This window comes from Megalobrama amblycephala, linkage group LG23 (genome assembly GCF_018812025.1).
Source record: "Megalobrama amblycephala isolate DHTTF-2021 linkage group LG23, ASM1881202v1, whole genome shotgun sequence".
In the NCBI taxonomy this organism is placed as follows: domain Eukaryota; kingdom Metazoa; phylum Chordata; class Actinopteri; order Cypriniformes; family Xenocyprididae; genus Megalobrama; species Megalobrama amblycephala.
Genome location: NC_063066.1, coordinates 11566381 through 11584243, shown reverse-complemented (window position 1 = coordinate 11584243; position 17863 = coordinate 11566381). Strand labels below are relative to the sequence as shown.

The window sequence follows — 17863 nt, the reverse complement described above, 5'->3', positions numbered from 1 at the left end:
TGGAAATCAACTTTTTATTGTCATTCATAAAAGATCATAAGTACAATCATGTCATTGTATGAAATTGAAAACATATTAAACATTCTCAGTGGAAGAAAGATTTAGTTTTTTGTTGCTTGCTGTAGATTTGCATAAACATAGTGTTTCATGTAACACTCCCCAACCCTTAACCACTCAATAGTTGAGATCCTACAGAACCCAACAGACCTGACTACGAAAACCTAAACCAGCCCTTCAGGGGGGGGGAAAAAGAAACAAGAAAGGAAGAATTTGGTCATTCTGCTTATAAAATGCCTCAGAATGGAGGAGAGGCGCTCGGTTAGCGTCGGCGGACACTGTGGACAGAAACAGATGATCTTGACAATACAGTGATGGTCCTCTGGATACAGCATCCAACTCTGTGCTACCAGGGTTTACAAACACACTGCCTCACCCTACACTCAGCATGAGCAGACCTGCATAAAAATACGAACCCATTTCAGGTTCAAATATATATAAAAATCTTTTAGACACCCAAACTCTTCCTTATAAGTTAACCATGCAAAAACATTAAAAAAAAAAGAGTGTGTGTGCATATATGTACACCACTGGATATGCATCTTCTTTAACAGTACCTTTAATAAATACTGTACTTTTCATATTGTCTAAAGATTTTTTTTTTTTTTTTTTTCCGGGGACAAAAAAAAAAAAAAGGCAAGAGGCTGACAGGCACCATGTGTTCTAATGACAGATTTTGCATTTTCATAAAGATGCAAAGAAGATCAGATTACACATTTACTATTTAAGGCCACAAAGGTTTTGATTTGGAGTCGTCATTCTATCATCTTGATGTTATAGTACTTCATTTCTCTTCAGAAAAAGGTTAAAATCAAATACAAAATGGCAAAGTGATCACAAGCTTTACTCCATACAAAAATCCTCACCGTCATAATTCGTTAATCTTAGAACTCAATAACTTATTGTCTGCGCGCAAAAATATTTACAGGTTATCATCTTAAGGCAGAGTAGAGGAAAGGCCAGAATTGATTATTAGGATTTTTCTACAGCATTAGAAACCCAAACATTTCCTGGGTTAAATTAAGAAGTTGTGTAAGAGGTCAACCGGAGTCATTCACTATCATCACAATCCTTAAAGCGATATCCCGTCGCCATGGAAACGTGGGACGTGCGTGCAATGACTGAAATGATTCTCAGAACAAACCAGCCACCCTCGACAGAGCTCCTTGGTACAGCTGATCAGAAGAACATCGAAAATAATATAATCATCCAGTTGAACAGCATCATTTGAACAAACATTTCCTGTGAGGCTTTATTTGACATCTTTCAAGTAGTCTTTGTCTTCTAGCTCTTCATAGCTTCTTCATGGTCACATCTCCTGAAAGATTGTTCACTTAATACTTTGCAATTCATTTCCCAAAGTTGGCAAAATCTGCAAAGGCATCTTGTTTAGGCTGTCCCATGGCAGGGTTCATCCCCATGACCGGCATTCCTGTACCCATGCCCATGCTTCCTGGCATCCCCATGGCAGCTGTAGACATACCCATGTTCATATTCATTCCCATCATTCCCTGATTGACTGGCATCCCTCCCATAGGTGGCATGGACATGGCACTACCTGTCACGCCAGGCTGCATGCCCATGTTCATTCCTCCCATCATGGTGTTGGTGGGCGGTCTGACCATTGCAGGGGCAGCCTGCATGCCCAGGTTCATTCCAGCAAAGCCCTGAGTCATCATATTGACAGGAGTCTGAACTCCTATTGCAGGATAGAGGGGGAAAAAATTAAATTAGGGCTGCCAATCCATTAAAATAATCAGAATTTTTTTCTCAATTGTCTTTGGTGTATAAAATGTCACACTGATTAAATGCGTCATATGTTTGTTTTTTAATAATACCGTTCTAAAGTTTTGGAAGGGCAAGATTTTTAAAAATGTTTTTGAAAGAAGTCTCTCATGCTGATCAAAAATACAGTAAAAACAGTAATATTGTCAAATATTATTAGAATTTATTTTACTTTTCAAGAAACATTTCTTATTATTATCAATGTTGAAAACAGTTAATATTTTTGTGAAAATGATTTTTTTTTTTTTTTTCAGGATTCTTTGATGAATACAAACAAGTAAAACAAAACAGCGTTTTTTAAAAATAGAAATCTTTTGTAACATTATAAAATGTATTTGCTGTCATTGTTACTATGATGAATAAATTAGTATTAATTAAAAAAAATCTTAAAAAATAAAAAGTGGCCCCAAACTTTTGAACAATAGTGTATTTTAAAAATATTAATTCTATCATAACCATAAACCTATCCAAATATAAGCCTATCATAAAGGCTTTTTAATTTGAAAGAGTGCCATGGTCATCCTAAAGTTCTCTATTAAAAATATTACTGAAAAAAATAATATATAATAATATATTTGAAAAAAAATATGAACATATTCGTTGAAAATGCTGTAAAGAAGGTTTCAAACTCTAATAGTAATGTTCTTGATTCTGGTAAAATTTCCTAAATTTAATTTTATAGCATAAAGCTTTATTTATATAACACCTTTTAAAACAGTCAAGAAAAAAAGTGCTTCACAGAAAACGTCACACAATACCATAAACAATAAAATCTAAAGAGGAAAAACAGAACTAGAAGAATGAGAAAATAAAATGCATAAAACATGGCAGATTGCTCTCTTCATCTGATTCTAGTTTGCACTTATACTTTCACACCTTGTATTATTATACTTATATTTTTTAAATTATTTTTCTTTCTTTTTTTATTGCTCATTTAATTTTCTAAACTCCAAGTTCAAACCTGTCCCAGACACTCTACATCAGTGTCTATATCATGGGTGTCTATACTCGGTCCTGTAGGGCCACTGTCCTGCAGAGTTTAGCTCCAACTTGCCTCAACACACCTGTCTGGAAGTTTCTAGTATGCCTAGTAAGACCTTGATTAGCTGGTTCAGGTGTGTTTGGGGTTGGAGCTGAAATTTGCAGGACAGTGGCCCTCCAGGAGCAGGATTGGACACCCCTGGTCTATACGCTTACCATGTTGCATCATGTTAAGTGTGGGCTGAGAAGGTTTGGGTGGCTGCATTCCAGGGCCAAGGTAGTCCAAGCTTATGTCTACATTAGAGTTGGACCAGGTGGAAGGCACAGAGGCTTTGGGATTGGGCTTCTGGGTCATCGGTTGCTGGGGCATCAGTGGACCCCCCATAGTCTGCAGTGGCTGTAAAGACCAAAGGAAAATCAAGTCAGTTTTAGGACAAAGCATTTCTGATAGCGCCCATATGATCAAAAACAATGTTTCTTCTGATTTTGTTGAGATGATACTGTTCTGCTGCAATTCAAGCATGATAATTAAAATTCTCTGATGGCCATGAATGTTTGCCAATGGCAGAATGACACAAGTCAGAGAAAATGAAAGGCAGTATTAATACTCCAGAACATTACACTGTGGTCTTTCAGGGTTATCTAGACTCTTTAGCTATGCAAGACAGAAATGTTGGTTGAGAGGCATCGTCTTCTCCTAAAATTATTTCAGCATGTTAAAATGCATCTCAAGTCCCTCTAATTATGGAGGGAGGGGGGTTGCTTTTTTCTTTAGCCAAACAAAACTTGCCATTTTAAAGTAGGTCAGGCTTTTAGCATGCAAATATTATCTTTGTGCAAGGCTTTTGTTTCAATTTAATGGTTTTCTGACTTAAACTTGTTCCTCCTCATTCTGCCATTCTCTGTGATGGGTGTCCCAAGGGGACCGGGGTTGATGGGTAATGAGGAGGGGGTGGGTGGAAAATTGTGCCAATGCTGCGTGTTAACCCTCGCTCGTTTCGCTTTCATGTTGCCTGCTCTCTAAACCGCTGGCTCTGAACCTCGGCCAGAATTGTCTTTTCTTGCGTAAATAGTGTTTAGTGTGCAGTTCCACTTAGATGAGATGCATTAAGTACTCTACAGATGGGGATCTGAATGAAAACCACATCTATGTGCAGCACTGGCTCTACATCACTAGGTTTCATCTTGATTCTTTGTGCTGTAAACATAATGTTGAGGGATACCAATACACAAAAGTCTATTAAAGGTGTGATACCTAATGAAATGCAAATGTACACATTTGTAAGTTAGGCTAAAACTACCTATACAAAGACTCTGCATAACAATGTTTTGTGGCTTATATTCATTATTTTTGTGGAGTTTTATAAGTCTATTAGCACTGCGGCCATTTTTGTACTCCTAAAAGTCGACTAAATAAACTTCCAGTAAATATACACAATTAAAATGTAAACTTCTATTCAAAAGTTTGGGGTTTGTAAGATTTTTTTTAATGTTTTGGAAAGAATTTATTATGAATTTATCTAAGAATCTATTTTGTTCACTAAGGCTGTATTTATTTGATCAAAAACACAGTAAAAACAGTAATACTGTGAAATGTTATTACAATTTAAAACAACCATTTTCTATTTGAATATATTTTAAAATGTTATTTATTTCTGTGATGTCAAAGCTGCATTTTCAGCATCATTATTCCAGTCTTCAGTATCACATGATCCTTCAGAAATCACTCTAATATGCTGATTTGGTGCTAAGGAAATATTTTGTAATTATTATCAATATAAAAAAAATTTAGGTTAATATTTTTGTGGAAATCATGATATATATATATATATATATATATATATATATATATATATATATAACCCCAAACATTCGAATGGTACACTAAAAAATGCTGGGTTAAAAACAAACCAAGAATTTGGGTTGAAAATGGACAAACCCAGTGATTATTTTAAATGTTTGCCTAACGTGCTGGGCAGTTTTAATTAACCCAACTATTGTTTAAAAATTACTATATGGCTGGCTTAAAATGAACCCAAAATAGGCAAGAAATTAAAAATCACAATCAGACACATAATTACTAGAGGCAACAATAATAATCAAAAGGTGAACATTTATTAATAAGCAATTTAATAAATGTTTATTGTTGAATTATTATTAATTCAACTTATTAATAAATGTTCATTTATTAAACATAATAAATGTTAATTTCCAACATACTATGGGTTCATTTTAAGCAAGCAATACAGTCATTTTTAAACAATAGTTGAGTTAAATAAAACTACCCAGCATGTTGGGAAAATATTTAACCCAACTGCTGGGTTTGTCCAATTTCAACCCAGCATTTTTTAGAGTGTAATGGATAATTTTTCTCTTCTCAGAAAATGAACCAAAAATACTGATGACTCATCTTGAATGCAATGGCATAATATCATTTGTCATCTAATAAAATTTTCTCTAGAAAGAGAAAGTATCGCCTGCAAACCAATAGTAAGTAGCAAATCATAGTTTTGTTGATGTAACTAAAAGCTACTAGCTATTAAAAAAAAAAAAAAAAAAAAAAAAAAAAAGTAAATAAGAAATAAAAGTGGGACAAAAAAAACTGTGCTCTTTAAAGCTTTTCATGAAGTCTTGAGCTAAAAATATATCATGACTGTATGATGTATCAAGTACTCTTTCTTCATATTATATAAGTCGATAACATTGAGGGAAATCTCAAAGTCAGAAGACACCTGTGATGTGGATGTTGGTAGGCCAATGGTCTGAGAGGTGGTCATGGAGAAGTTCATGCTTTGGGAGGTGCTGAAGTTAGTGGTCTGGGAGGAGCCCATTAGGTCAAAAAGGTCAGATGAGGGTGCTGTGGATGCAGGGGCAGGAGCAGGCGCCACCTGCAGACCTGAGAAAAGGTCTATTCCTACAGGGTTGACAGGCTGGGCCACCGGGACGGCTGGTTGGGCTGCAGGAAAAGCGTTCCAATCACCAAAGTCTCCATTTCCACTAGACGCTGGGGCTGAGGAAGCACAAAAGTCTCTGATGAAATGGTGAGCAGAGAAGCACAAACATTATCGAGAGCTCAAGTATCACAGGTGGAAGCTTTTTGATCAAAAGCCATATTTATGCTTTAACTGCACAAAATCTACAATCTTGCTTTACGTCAGGCTTTATCATCTAGCAGATAAAACAGAGGATTTGCACGCAAATGAGCAACACAAGAGAACCAGTAATAAAACTATCAGGGCACTGAAGACGCATGAATATCAAAAGAATCTCAGTCTCTCAGTTACTTCAGCTCAGTCCCAGAAATGCAGAGGGTAACGTGTCATACCCAACAAGAGCTGAAATGTGTCTGTGCTCATTAGCTTTTAGCACAGCAGCCCACCATATGGCTGCCCCCTCCTTTCACTATTTAAGAGCTTTCTGCTTGGAGTATTTCATAAACAGGCAGCTGAGGATGGCAAACTCCGGTCCAGCAGAAAAAACTAACAGCCTTCTGTTATATTCCCAGAACAACATTTAAATAATCATATAATAAACACACACATATCACCACTTCGTGTCTTTCAAGTTGTACTCCCTTAAGGCTTTCACTTTAACATATAAAAAAATATAGAGACTTACTTTGGTAAAATTAATGACTTTTTCTGTCGGCATATATTCTAAACAGCATTACAATTACAGAATATTAGGAATCGGTCATGATGGTCGACTAAATCAATAACTAAGTTCGACAAATTTATCTAGATTTTCTGATTACTAGTTCTGATATTATTAGTAAAAATGTTTTAAAGGTGCCCTCGAATGAAAAATTTAATTTATCTTGGCATAGTTAAATAACAAGAGTTCAGTACATGGAAATGACATACAGTGAGTCTCAAACTCCATTGTTTCCTCCTTCTTATATAAATCTCATTTGTTTAAAAGACCTCCGAAAAACAGGCGAATCTCAACATAACACCGACTGTTACGTAACAGTCGGGGTGTACGCCCCCAATATTTGCATATGCCAGCCCACGTTTCCAACATTATAAAAGGCATTAGACAAGGGCAGCCAGTATTAACGTCTGGATGTGCACAACCAAATCATCAGACTAGGTAAGCAAGCAAGAACAATAATGAAAAATGACAGATGGAGCAATAATAACTGACATGATCCATGATAACATGATATTTTTAATAATATTTGTAAACTGTCTTTCTAAATGTTTCGTTAGCATGTTGCTAATGTGCTGTTAAATGTGGTTAAAGTTACCATCGGTTATTACTGTATTCACGGAGACAAGAGAGTCGTCGCTATTTTCATTTTTAAACACTTGCAGTCTGTATAATGCATAAACACAACTTCATTCTTTATAAATCTCTCCAACAGTGTAGCATTAGCCGTTAGCCACGGAGAACTATCAAACTCATTCAGAATCAGAAGTAAACAATATAACAGTATACAATACTCACATAATCCGACGCATGCATGACGAACACTTTGTAAAGATCCATTTTGAGGGTTATATTAGCTGTGTAAACTTTGTTAAGGCACTGTTTAAGGCAAGCGCGAGCTCTGTGGGCGGAGAGCACGGGATTTAAAGGGGCCGCAGCATAAAATCGGCGCGTTTATAATGATGCCCCAAAATAGGCAGTTATAAAAATTAATAAAAAAAAAAAATCTATGGGGTGTTTTGAGCTGAAACTTCACAGACACATTCAGGGGACACCTTAGACTTATATTACATCTTTTAAAAACATAATCTAGGGCACCTTTAAATATTGTTCAGTTTCACTCAGTTGCTGTTTCTGTCTTGTGTAAACTATCCTAAGAAACATGTTTGATTGGGGCTATGTGAACCCAAAACCTGCCTAAATTATACAGGGTTTTCTTAAGACTAATTAACTCAATTGTCGTTTAGGAAACACACTGACTAGTTCCTTTTGAAAATACAGTACCATTCAAAAGTTTGGGGTTGTTAAGTCACTTTTGATCATGCTGAATAAAACTAATAATGTCTTAAAGCAATCTTACAGACCTAAACTTTTGAACAGTAGTGTATGTTGTAATAAGAAGAAGTAAAAATAATCAAGTGTTTCAGGTTGTATTTTTGACCTGATAGTGTGTTAAGAGGTTACATAAACATACCAGCTGATGATGGAAGAGTGGCTGCAGCTGCAGGAGAGGAGAAATCAGCAAAACCTCCAATTAGGTCAGAGTTTAGACCTAGAATGAAAGAGAGATGTTCAATTATGACATTCTAGATTTGCAAAACATATAAATTCTTCACTAATTTCCTGAGAAGACAAAAATGGAGAACATAGAAATAAGAAACATCTGTTGGCGTCTGTAAGGGACACACACACTCTGGTCATGTTACATTCCAGCAGCCTGTGGCTGGAGTTATGTGGACGAGGAAAGATACAGCTGTTTGACTGGTGGAGGAGGGAGCAGGACAGTGAGGGGAGGGAGCTACACATCTGCTCAGCACTACACACCCACCAGGGACCGCTTTGACATCTGGCCCCAGTCACTAAATGCTCCAGCAGGCAGCATGAGCGCAGGAGAGTGCATATGCTAAACTTGCACCCTTCCCTTTCAGTGGGATACGTCCACACCACCAAACTAATGGTAGAACGCTTCCTGCTACATTCACTTATCTCCTCATCCATTCTTCATGAACATCAACTACAGCTTGCATAACTACTCATTATTATTATTCATACAGAAAAGCAGTCTGACAGAAATGTTTACCTTATGCAAATGACTCGTAATAAGTATTCTTCTATTCATGAAAAGTTGAATGCTGTATTGTTGGACAATGTCCATTGCAAGATTCATGCAGCTTGCTTTGAATGTTGCAAAACCAGGTCATGTACTGCTCGCTTGTAGTTTCTGTCAGGTCTTTCAGAGTGGTTTGAAAAATTTTGGCTTGAACATAGACCATCTCGGATGTCTGCAGCATTGGTGTGGTCTACTTATAACATGTATTGTGTACATAAAGCACTCTTTAGATTTATTTTTACTTTAGTGACTTGAGGCAGAACTAAATCGACTAGTTGGTGCTACCCTACTTCCATTAGGGATGAACCCTAAAAATATATGAAATATAATTGTTCTTGCATGTTTAATTGTTGAGGTAGGGCTGAACCACCAAGTAAATGATAAAAAATTATATCTAAAATATGTTCCTCTGCCAACACCATAGCTCTTAACTCAAAGAAACCCAAAGAAGATGCATGTTACTACAGTCACCTTTGGAGGCTGGTTGAGCAGGTGCAGGATCTGCTGAGAACAAGTCCACCAGACCAGAACTGGGCTGGTTCACTGCTGATGTAGTCTATGACAACAAAGAGGACAAACTGAAAACACTCTTAACAGCTACCACAAGATGTCAGTGTAGAGTCAAAGTTTTTTTTTTAAATACAAGTTTAACATTTCATTTCATGCTATATGCTAACAAACCTCTCGTTGAAGTTTCATATTTGATGAGTCCAAGTGCCAGAGAGGTTTAATTATACAGGAAAAAGACTAGTGCTAGTAGCTGTTGTTTCGCTGTAGTGTTTCTCTACCTGGCTTGCGTTTGTGTCGGTGGAGGGTTTATCGCCAGTGTAATGCGCAGCTGCTCCCAGATCTATCGTTTTGGATGGAACACCTCTCTTACGAGTGGCAGTGGTCTCCGTGGCCTGGACGATTTGGACGCTTTTTGTTGTCACCGTCTCTTCATCATCTTTAAATTCGGATTTTCCCGTCTGCCCGTTTCGTGTTCCCCGACGGTCCTCATCTGTCTCACTATACAGAGGAGATAAAGCATAAGCTGGTATAAGATTACTAACAAAATGCTTTCTTTGATATCAAGTAGACAAAACAAATCAGTCCATGACACAATCAGTACAAAATGTTATACAGCTGTCAACAATTTGTTCATTTAATTAGTTATAACATTTATGCTATTTGTGTTTCAAAAAAGAGAAAATGTGTTTCAAGGTGAGACGGCCTGGGGGTCCTGACCCGAATCTGTCAGGAGAGTCGTCCCTGTCTTTTTTGCGGAACATGTTGATTGTGTCATCAATGGTGCTTCCAATCTTATCGCTGATCTCTCCCAGTTTCTCACTGAAAGGGAAAGCTCCCTTGTTTTTGTCCCAGTCTTCATCCCATTTCGAGCGTGATTCTCTGAAGTCAAACTTGTCCTCCGCTGCAGAATGCATGAACAGGATAGCAATGTGTTATGCTATATACACATATTATAAAGACAAGCTTCATTTAGAACTTAAATATGGCAATATAAGAAGTAAAAGGGTGAATCTCTGAGTCATATTTCACCCCAAAATAAGAAGAAAGACTAATATGTTAGTCTTGCTGTTATCTATCAGCTAGTGTGATCCAAAACAATGACAAAATTTGCAATTAGCATTCAAAACTTCAAAACAGTCTCTCACTTCCACCACTATGGATCAATGATTTTGATGAATCACTCTGCACTTCAGCTTTTCATCAGATTTTCTATCCAATCAAATGCTAGAATCTAAAGTGTCCCACCCCCTACATTATAAATAAACACTGAAGCTATGGCTAATATTGGTCACTTTTACTATTTTCTACATTGTGAAAGGACTATAGGGGCACTATAGGGGCACTACAGGGGATAAGGAACGATTCAGACAGTGTAAATATGCTTTCCATTGAGGTGAATGAAGTCTGGTTTCATGTTAGTGTCACGCGAACCACCGCAGCGCGCACATAGTCTGCTCCAGTCCAGGGACATGATAGCACAGAGCGTATCATATGCGTGAGACGGCATATACCAGAAAATGTAACGGACCCATTTGAATTCTGCACAGAATGCTATATTTTAAAGTGATATGGAGGAGAAATGGCTAGAGATTAGGAGGAAACTGCGGCTTTGCTGAGCTCAATGACTCTGACAGAGCTGCGATATAAACAATACGCTATTGGCCATTTTAAAAAAAGGAGGAGGAGCTGTCGATTTGTCCCGCCCTGTCTTCCTTCCTGTTTCAGTGGAAATTATGTCAACACACTGAATAATGCTGCGCGTTTCAAGGCACTTCAGTGGGCCTTTAATGGTGATTCTCATTAGAATTAAATAACTCAAGCATAAATTAAAGGCAATGTAATATTACCAAAAATGTATATATAAATTAATACTTAAATTAATATACAATTTTTTGTTAATTAAACTATTTATGAGGTGGATGCTTAATTGCCATGAAAATAAAGCAAAAATGTAGGTTTACTGTTGTTATGCAAAATATAATTTATTTTTTCAGGGGGGTGAGATGAAATATGACCAGGTATGACCCACAAACACTGACTCGATGTCAATATAAAGAGAAGTGAGATGAGACAGTAAAGCTTCCTCTTAGGTATATTCCATAACTAAGAACTGTGACTATAATGTGGTTACATTACTGAAAGAATTTGCAAGCCACCAGCTCAAAAACACATTAAAAGACATGTATATCAAGTTTCATTAAACTTTAGAGCTAAACGACTGTCAAACTAAAATAAGATACCAATTAAATCTGAAACGGTCATTACAAATCATGCATTTTTTTCCTTCCCAATCCAGGACATCAAAAATATAATTTATGCTGTCATGTGAAAAAGCAGCTATGCTGGGTATCAAATTAAAGGAATAGTACTGTTCACCGATCTGGCAAAGCAAATCCTTCAGGGATAATAACAGAGGAGAGGAGACGGGACCTCCTTGTTTTCAGATAGTCCCATTTAAATAAATTCCTTATGATAAATGTGTTTGCTGTATGATATAAAACCCTTATAAACATGATGGTGAGGACAGTGTGTGTGTATTTGTGAAAAAGAGAGGAAGTTAAGGACTTACAGTATCTGAAACCTGACATACTGTCAGAGGACACGCCTATATACTTGTCCCTGTTTTTCTTGGCTTTCTTCCTCTCCTCTCTCAATCTATCATCATCCTGGACAAACTCTATCAACTCCTTTACCTTCTGACGCACATTGACACCCTGGTCTTTGCCATTCTCATCTGAAAACACAAAGCCCATTCATCCATCATTTAAAGGCATCAAACAGTGTACATGTAAGACAAAAAATTATATAAGCGCTTGTCTTTGTGCAATTCACTCACCTATACAATGAAAGCTTTCAATTGAACGCAAGTCATACAGGTGCTCTCTTGCACTAGTGACCACACGTTCAGATCCATTTCTAATCAGGTACGCCAGCAGCAGTAAAGACTGAGGTAGAAAGGACAGTAAAGCTCAGGACCGATTACAGCAAAACAAAACTCCTGGATCGTCATCAGTAAAGCATACCTTGTAAACTCTTCTCCAGTTTTTCTTGTTGTCTTTCAGCATTCTGGTCCACAGCATATTCATAACCTCTGGAAACTGCTCATACATGAACGTAGCCCTGAATTGAAACCGAAGATAGGCAAAGCTTAGCAGACTTTCCATATCGTAAGTATGCATAACTGTTAACAGGTTCAGAGTCAAGATAAAGAATTTAGAGAAGTCAAAAATAAACCATCAAAAAACCCCACTTGCCTGGCGATCTCTCCCATTAACTGTCCAGAGGGTCCCCACGGGTCGTCATTGGTGGCTTCTCGAACTTTAGACTCAGTTTCAGTATAGTTCATCACAACATTGGTTCTGTAAAAAAAGAGATTAAAACAAAAAAAGTAAAGTCTTTCAGTAAAGTCTTTATTCAGAGTGATTGTGTAATAATCTGCTGGAAAGAGCCTTTCATCAAAGACTAAATATTACTAAAAAAAAATTCAGATAAATCACTTGTAAAAATTAACTGAATTGAGAGACTGAGCAGACAGCAGCTGTTGCACAGGTGCCTGCATTAATCATTTGCATGAGGTGATATTTGGTATAGGCACTTTAAACAGACATCCATAAAGTTGATCCTGTATCAAATCAGTTTAATCCTTTAGTTGAACAAGATGGAAATGATATTAATCAAAATAAGGACCTGAACTGCAGGACCCTGGCGAGCAGGTTTGTGCAAGTGCCAAGTGACAATTGTAATTAATGATTCTAATTAAAGAGTCTGCTGAAAGAGAGTTTGTTTGGTCATGCAACTGAAAGAAAGACCATTTGTAATAAAAAGCTAATTATTTATTACAAATATGTCATAGAAAAAATGGTCACCCTCATGTAAGGCACAAAATTGTCCCTTTAAAGTCCGTGTGAACCGGAAGTTGTAACCGACTTTACTTCAGTGTTGTGATGCATTTCCAAGTGAAAAGGAATATTGAATAGAGGGCGAGGTTTTATCTTCTCCATCTCTTGCTCGTAGCAGACTGACAGTTGGAGGGGAGTGGTTAAGGATATTCTACCCAAGTCATTAAACTGATGTCATCAGAGAGGAAACGCCATTCCAGAATGGAAGCAAATTTTCACATTACCCATGACAAATTTTTTCTGTGTATTACCTTGCATGGGTTAACCGTTAACCTCAATACTAGTAATGTGCGCTAACAAAGTAAATAGTATCAATTTTGATTTCACGACGACGTTGAGGTTACTACCCCAGGGACAACCTGCTGTATTTCTGACAGTGAACCTGCGATTCTCCATACAACAAAAGCATACACTGTAGTGAGCAGGGGCTGTCAAGCTCCAAAAGGGCAAAAAAATTAAGAGTACAAAAAAAAAGTAGTCCATATGACTTGTGTGCTACATTCCAAGCCATATGATAAATTTAAGCCTGCATTCATAACTAGGTCGCTATTAGCTGAAAATTTCTGCCTCCTTTATAGTTCTCAAATCTCAATCACACCTGATACAACACGATCGGTCACAAAACGCATGAGAACGTGGACATTCTGCAAATGATCTCCTTTTGTGTTCTAAGGCAGAAAATCAAATGGGTATCGAACAACAAGAGTTTTGAGCTATCTGACAATACGGTGAGCAAATGCTATTTTTTTCTCAGCTATAACTGAAAATCCTCCTATTCAAACTATATATACAAGGCATATTTTTGTGCATCATGCTATCTGGTGAGTGAGTAACCATTTTTAAAAATCCCCTAAGGTTGCATCACTGGTACCAATGAAAACTTTTATTAAAAAAAAGGAACAGAACAGTTAGAATTGTTGTTCAAATGATCAAATCTCAGACCCCGCCTTCATTCGAATACCAGATGGATGTAATCAGCGAAAATCATGGCACTAAAATCTCTTATTATGTGAAACCAGTTTAGCGCTAGAGGGCCATAACCAGAGTAACATAAAGAGTGGTTATACAAGACACACAAGATCTCAGTATATGGGTGGGGTGTAGGACAAGCTCTGTAAGAATAGAAGGTGGATCAAATAAAAGCACCATATGAGGTCCACAATCTTTCCTGCTCTGAGATTTTTTGCGTTTTTTTAAAAAAGACCACTACCATTTGTCTAGAAAATGTCTCAGTTTACAGCCTATTGAAAAAATTACATGGGTATTGTCTTGCTCAATGGAAGAACGAACTGAAAAAAGCTGAAAAACAAAACAAAACAAAAACTCCCTACATCCTTGTTTCCTTGTTTATTCAAGGTTTAATCAGATAGATTACACAATGACCTAGACAAAGATAGAATCAAAATGATCAAAGAAAATAAAATCTCCCTGAATTACCAGACACACTGTAACTTTGACACCGTTTGAGGTGATAAAAAAGAGGTCAGGACATCCGTTTGCTTATGCTTGCAGGTTGCAATCATCTCCTCATCCTGAAAAATTTGGGATAAACAAGAGTGTAATTCTTCAAAAAAAAAAAAAAAAAAACACACCAGACCGGTCAGCTGCATTAACTGGTTTCACAGCTTGAGGAGGGCAATGCAGGCTGATTTGATTTTTATTTCAGGTACTACTTAAGTCTTCCTGTGTCATCTCAGAACTTTCACACCATTATGGAACAGGCTGTTCATTGCTTTCCCAGCATGAAGCTAAATTCCCCACACTTCATCAGTCCACCCATGGCTACACTTGGCAAGTCGTCTGTAAAAAGGTCAGGCTGTTGGAGATGAAAGAAAGACTTTGGAGGCTTGCTACACTGTTTTCAAAAACTTGCAGTATAAACAGGAAATGACAAATTTTTTTTGATGGTTATCTAGAAGGTATTGATTCTTTCTTAATATTCAGTGTCTTCCAGCATATAAGATACATGCTTTTTTTGCTTCTCCAATAATTAATTTTTGTCTCCAAGTAGCTAGACCCTTCAACTTCCAACAGTGTCAGCTGATGAGTTTCTTAGCTGAAAAGAACATGTAGCCAACATGACACAGTATCAGCAACCAACCTACCAGTTAGGCAACACCCAAATGTTTATGCAAACTCACATTTGTGAATTAAAGCCTTCAGTAACCGTACTGTCAGAGGAGGATAAAAAAAACTCAGGTTGAGAGTTGTACAATAACCTCTTTAATGGTAATTATACCGTAAGACATTATTTTTGAAGCTAAACTCACAACGTTTCTGTTGAATAAAAGTTGAAATTGTAAAAGCCATTGTGGTTCTTCAATCGCACAAGAAAACAGGCAGCCTACACAGTCTACGAAAATACACCCGAAGTGTAGTCTGTGACTTTGACCAGCAGTTCATTTTAAGAAGGAGATTTGATTTGTCCTTGACCGTGGCACTTCTCAAGACAAACATAATTCTGAATTGCTGTACTTTCCTTTTCAACAACCTTGTAAACTATTCATAAGACAGTAGTAGTCAGTCTGCAAGACAGTACAGCTAAAACAGAGTTTAACCCTTAAATGGATTCTGAGATAGTGAGAGGGCCCAATTTCTGAAGAAAAAAAAAATCAAAATTTAAAAATCTTATTTTTTATGAAATATTGGAATGCACATGAATTTTTTTTATTCATGAGCCTTCGTAATCTTTAATCAAAATAACTTCCCCTCCCCTCTTGAAGCAAATTTTCTGATGATGCGTTTACTGGCGTGAGGAGGGGTCAATAACCTGTCACTCACATGAGATCACAGCTATAGCAAACCATAACCATCCAATCAATTCCCAATGAACAAAATCAAGTTTCGCCCTACATTTTTTCTTATCCGAGAAGCTGTTTAATTTTGGATATGCTTTAGAATAGAGAAGTAAAAACTATTACAACTTCTGCTTTTATTATGAAGTTTCATGAAATTACCTAGTATTTGCTGGGACCCCAAGTAGTGCCTTGTTATAAAAAGTGGCATCAGCCTAGAATCTTTATGTAAAAGCAAACATGACAGCATGTCGCACTGGACTAAACCACTGAAGGTGCATAAGGCCACTAACCTCAAAGTAAATGTTCATCTTTTAAATGTTATTTTCATAGGACAAACAAACTGTAAAATTGATTGCACTTTATTTTACAGTATGTGAACTTTCAATGTACTTACAGTTTACTTACCCACAAAAGTACTGAGTAGTGTAAGGTAACCACATGGGTTAAGTTAAGGTTTAGGGGTAGGTTCAGGGTTAGTACCTAATTAGTGTAATTTCTACAACAAGTACAAATTATGTTCAAGTGCTACCGTAAAATTTATAATAATAGCAATATTTTTAGCAAAAACATAACTGAATTATTTTGTTGGAACATTTTCCTTAAGTTTCTTTTTTTTTTTTAGTTCCTGTCCTTTAAGGGGTTAAAATACAAGTTTCAGTCTAACAGCAGCAGTTTCCATGAAACTCAATGTGCTCCATTCTAGCAGCTACGCAACCATCTTTATACTTACAGGATTAAATGCAGAAAGTGTAAACAGTTTGACAATTAATCAGCAATGGACACCACACAAATATGGACAATGAGTAGTTCACATCAGGCTAACTGGTTAGCATAAACAGTGCCTGAAAATATCTGTCAAAAATGTAAGTTCTGGTCACTCTCATGCCAAGTAAAACGTGTGCTCTTACTTTGCTTTAAAACAATTTTTCATTCAGAAATGTTAACAATCGACATGTTAGTCTGTTGTGAAAAGCACTATTAAACACAAGCGCCGTGTTTTGACAGCCAACACCAGAAGTTTAGCAACTGTCATAAAATTAGCCACTGAGTTCAAAGAAAAGAAGTTTGAGGGAACAGTTTGTCTTATAAACAAAATTAAGCCGTAATAAACAAGTGAAAACGTCTAATAAAGTATCGTAACCGACTGAAAAACGACTGGCGACTTTTAAGGGGACAACAAAGCTATAGTTAGCTACTGTGCTAGCTCCAGTCTCGAGAGTGCGATGTGACGTCAATGAGTGCGTACGTGTCTCATTTTCAACAGGTATGAGACAAGACACCAAAATACTTACGAAAACATTCACAATACTCACGCTTTATCAACCAGCTCTCTCACTTTCCACATATTCAACATCTTGGCTGTGTTGTTGTGGCTTTCGGTCGCGAAAACAGGTGTTCCAGCCCTTGAAATCCGCTGGTCGCGCCAGTCGAGCTGTCACGACAGCCAAAGCATGAACTCTAAAGTTACGCTGCTTCAGGCAGCGATGAAGGAGCGCAGGCCAGACAGGTTACTACGGAAATGCTTTGTCACCTACGGAAATTTCGTAGGCTGCTTCAGCACAACCTCCTTGATGAGGACATGACATATAAACCACAACCTTCCAGAAGTGGTTAGTGAATGAGAATAAAACTTACATGTTTTAAATTATAGTTTAGTATAAATTATTAGTTAATTTATATTCATTAACATTATTATAAATTATTGATTATAGTTTGTAATAAATTATATTAATTATTAATTGTTGTAACATTTTTGCTGATTTATGCATTTTTTTATGTGTCTTTATTTTACTTTTCAAATTTACCTGAAAAGCCTATAAAAGACTTTACAACATACTATTAGGGGACAATGCTTAACTGAGCAGTATCTCTTTTTTTCCCCTATTGGTAATAATAACAATGATAAAAATATTTTTTTGAGCCAAGACTTTATGTACCTAATCTTAATAAACATACAAACACTGCACTGTATATAATAAAAAAATAAAATAAAATAAACCCTGAAAAATAATACGTTCTGTATAGAAAATATATGAAATTTAGTCAGACATGTTCATTGTACTGTATGGCAC

The 17863-nt window shown here is 36.7% G+C and overlaps 1 protein-coding gene across 1 annotated transcript; it reads right to left on the bottom strand.

The window, feature by feature from the left end:
- Positions 1 to 17321, bottom strand: clint1a (clathrin interactor 1a). The gene is made up of 12 exons (XM_048175726.1): positions 17105 to 17321; positions 12349 to 12453; positions 12118 to 12214; positions 11931 to 12039; positions 11664 to 11828; positions 9812 to 9995; positions 9373 to 9592; positions 9056 to 9140; positions 7949 to 8026; positions 5556 to 5833; positions 3040 to 3220; positions 1 to 1756 (listed from the first exon to the last, which is right to left on the bottom strand). The coding sequence occupies exons 1-12, from the start codon at positions 17143 to 17145 to the stop codon at positions 1407 to 1409; spliced, it is 1893 nt and encodes a 630-aa protein (XP_048031683.1). The 5' UTR covers positions 17146 to 17321; the 3' UTR covers positions 1 to 1406.
- Between the last annotated feature and the right edge of the window lie 542 nt (positions 17322 to 17863).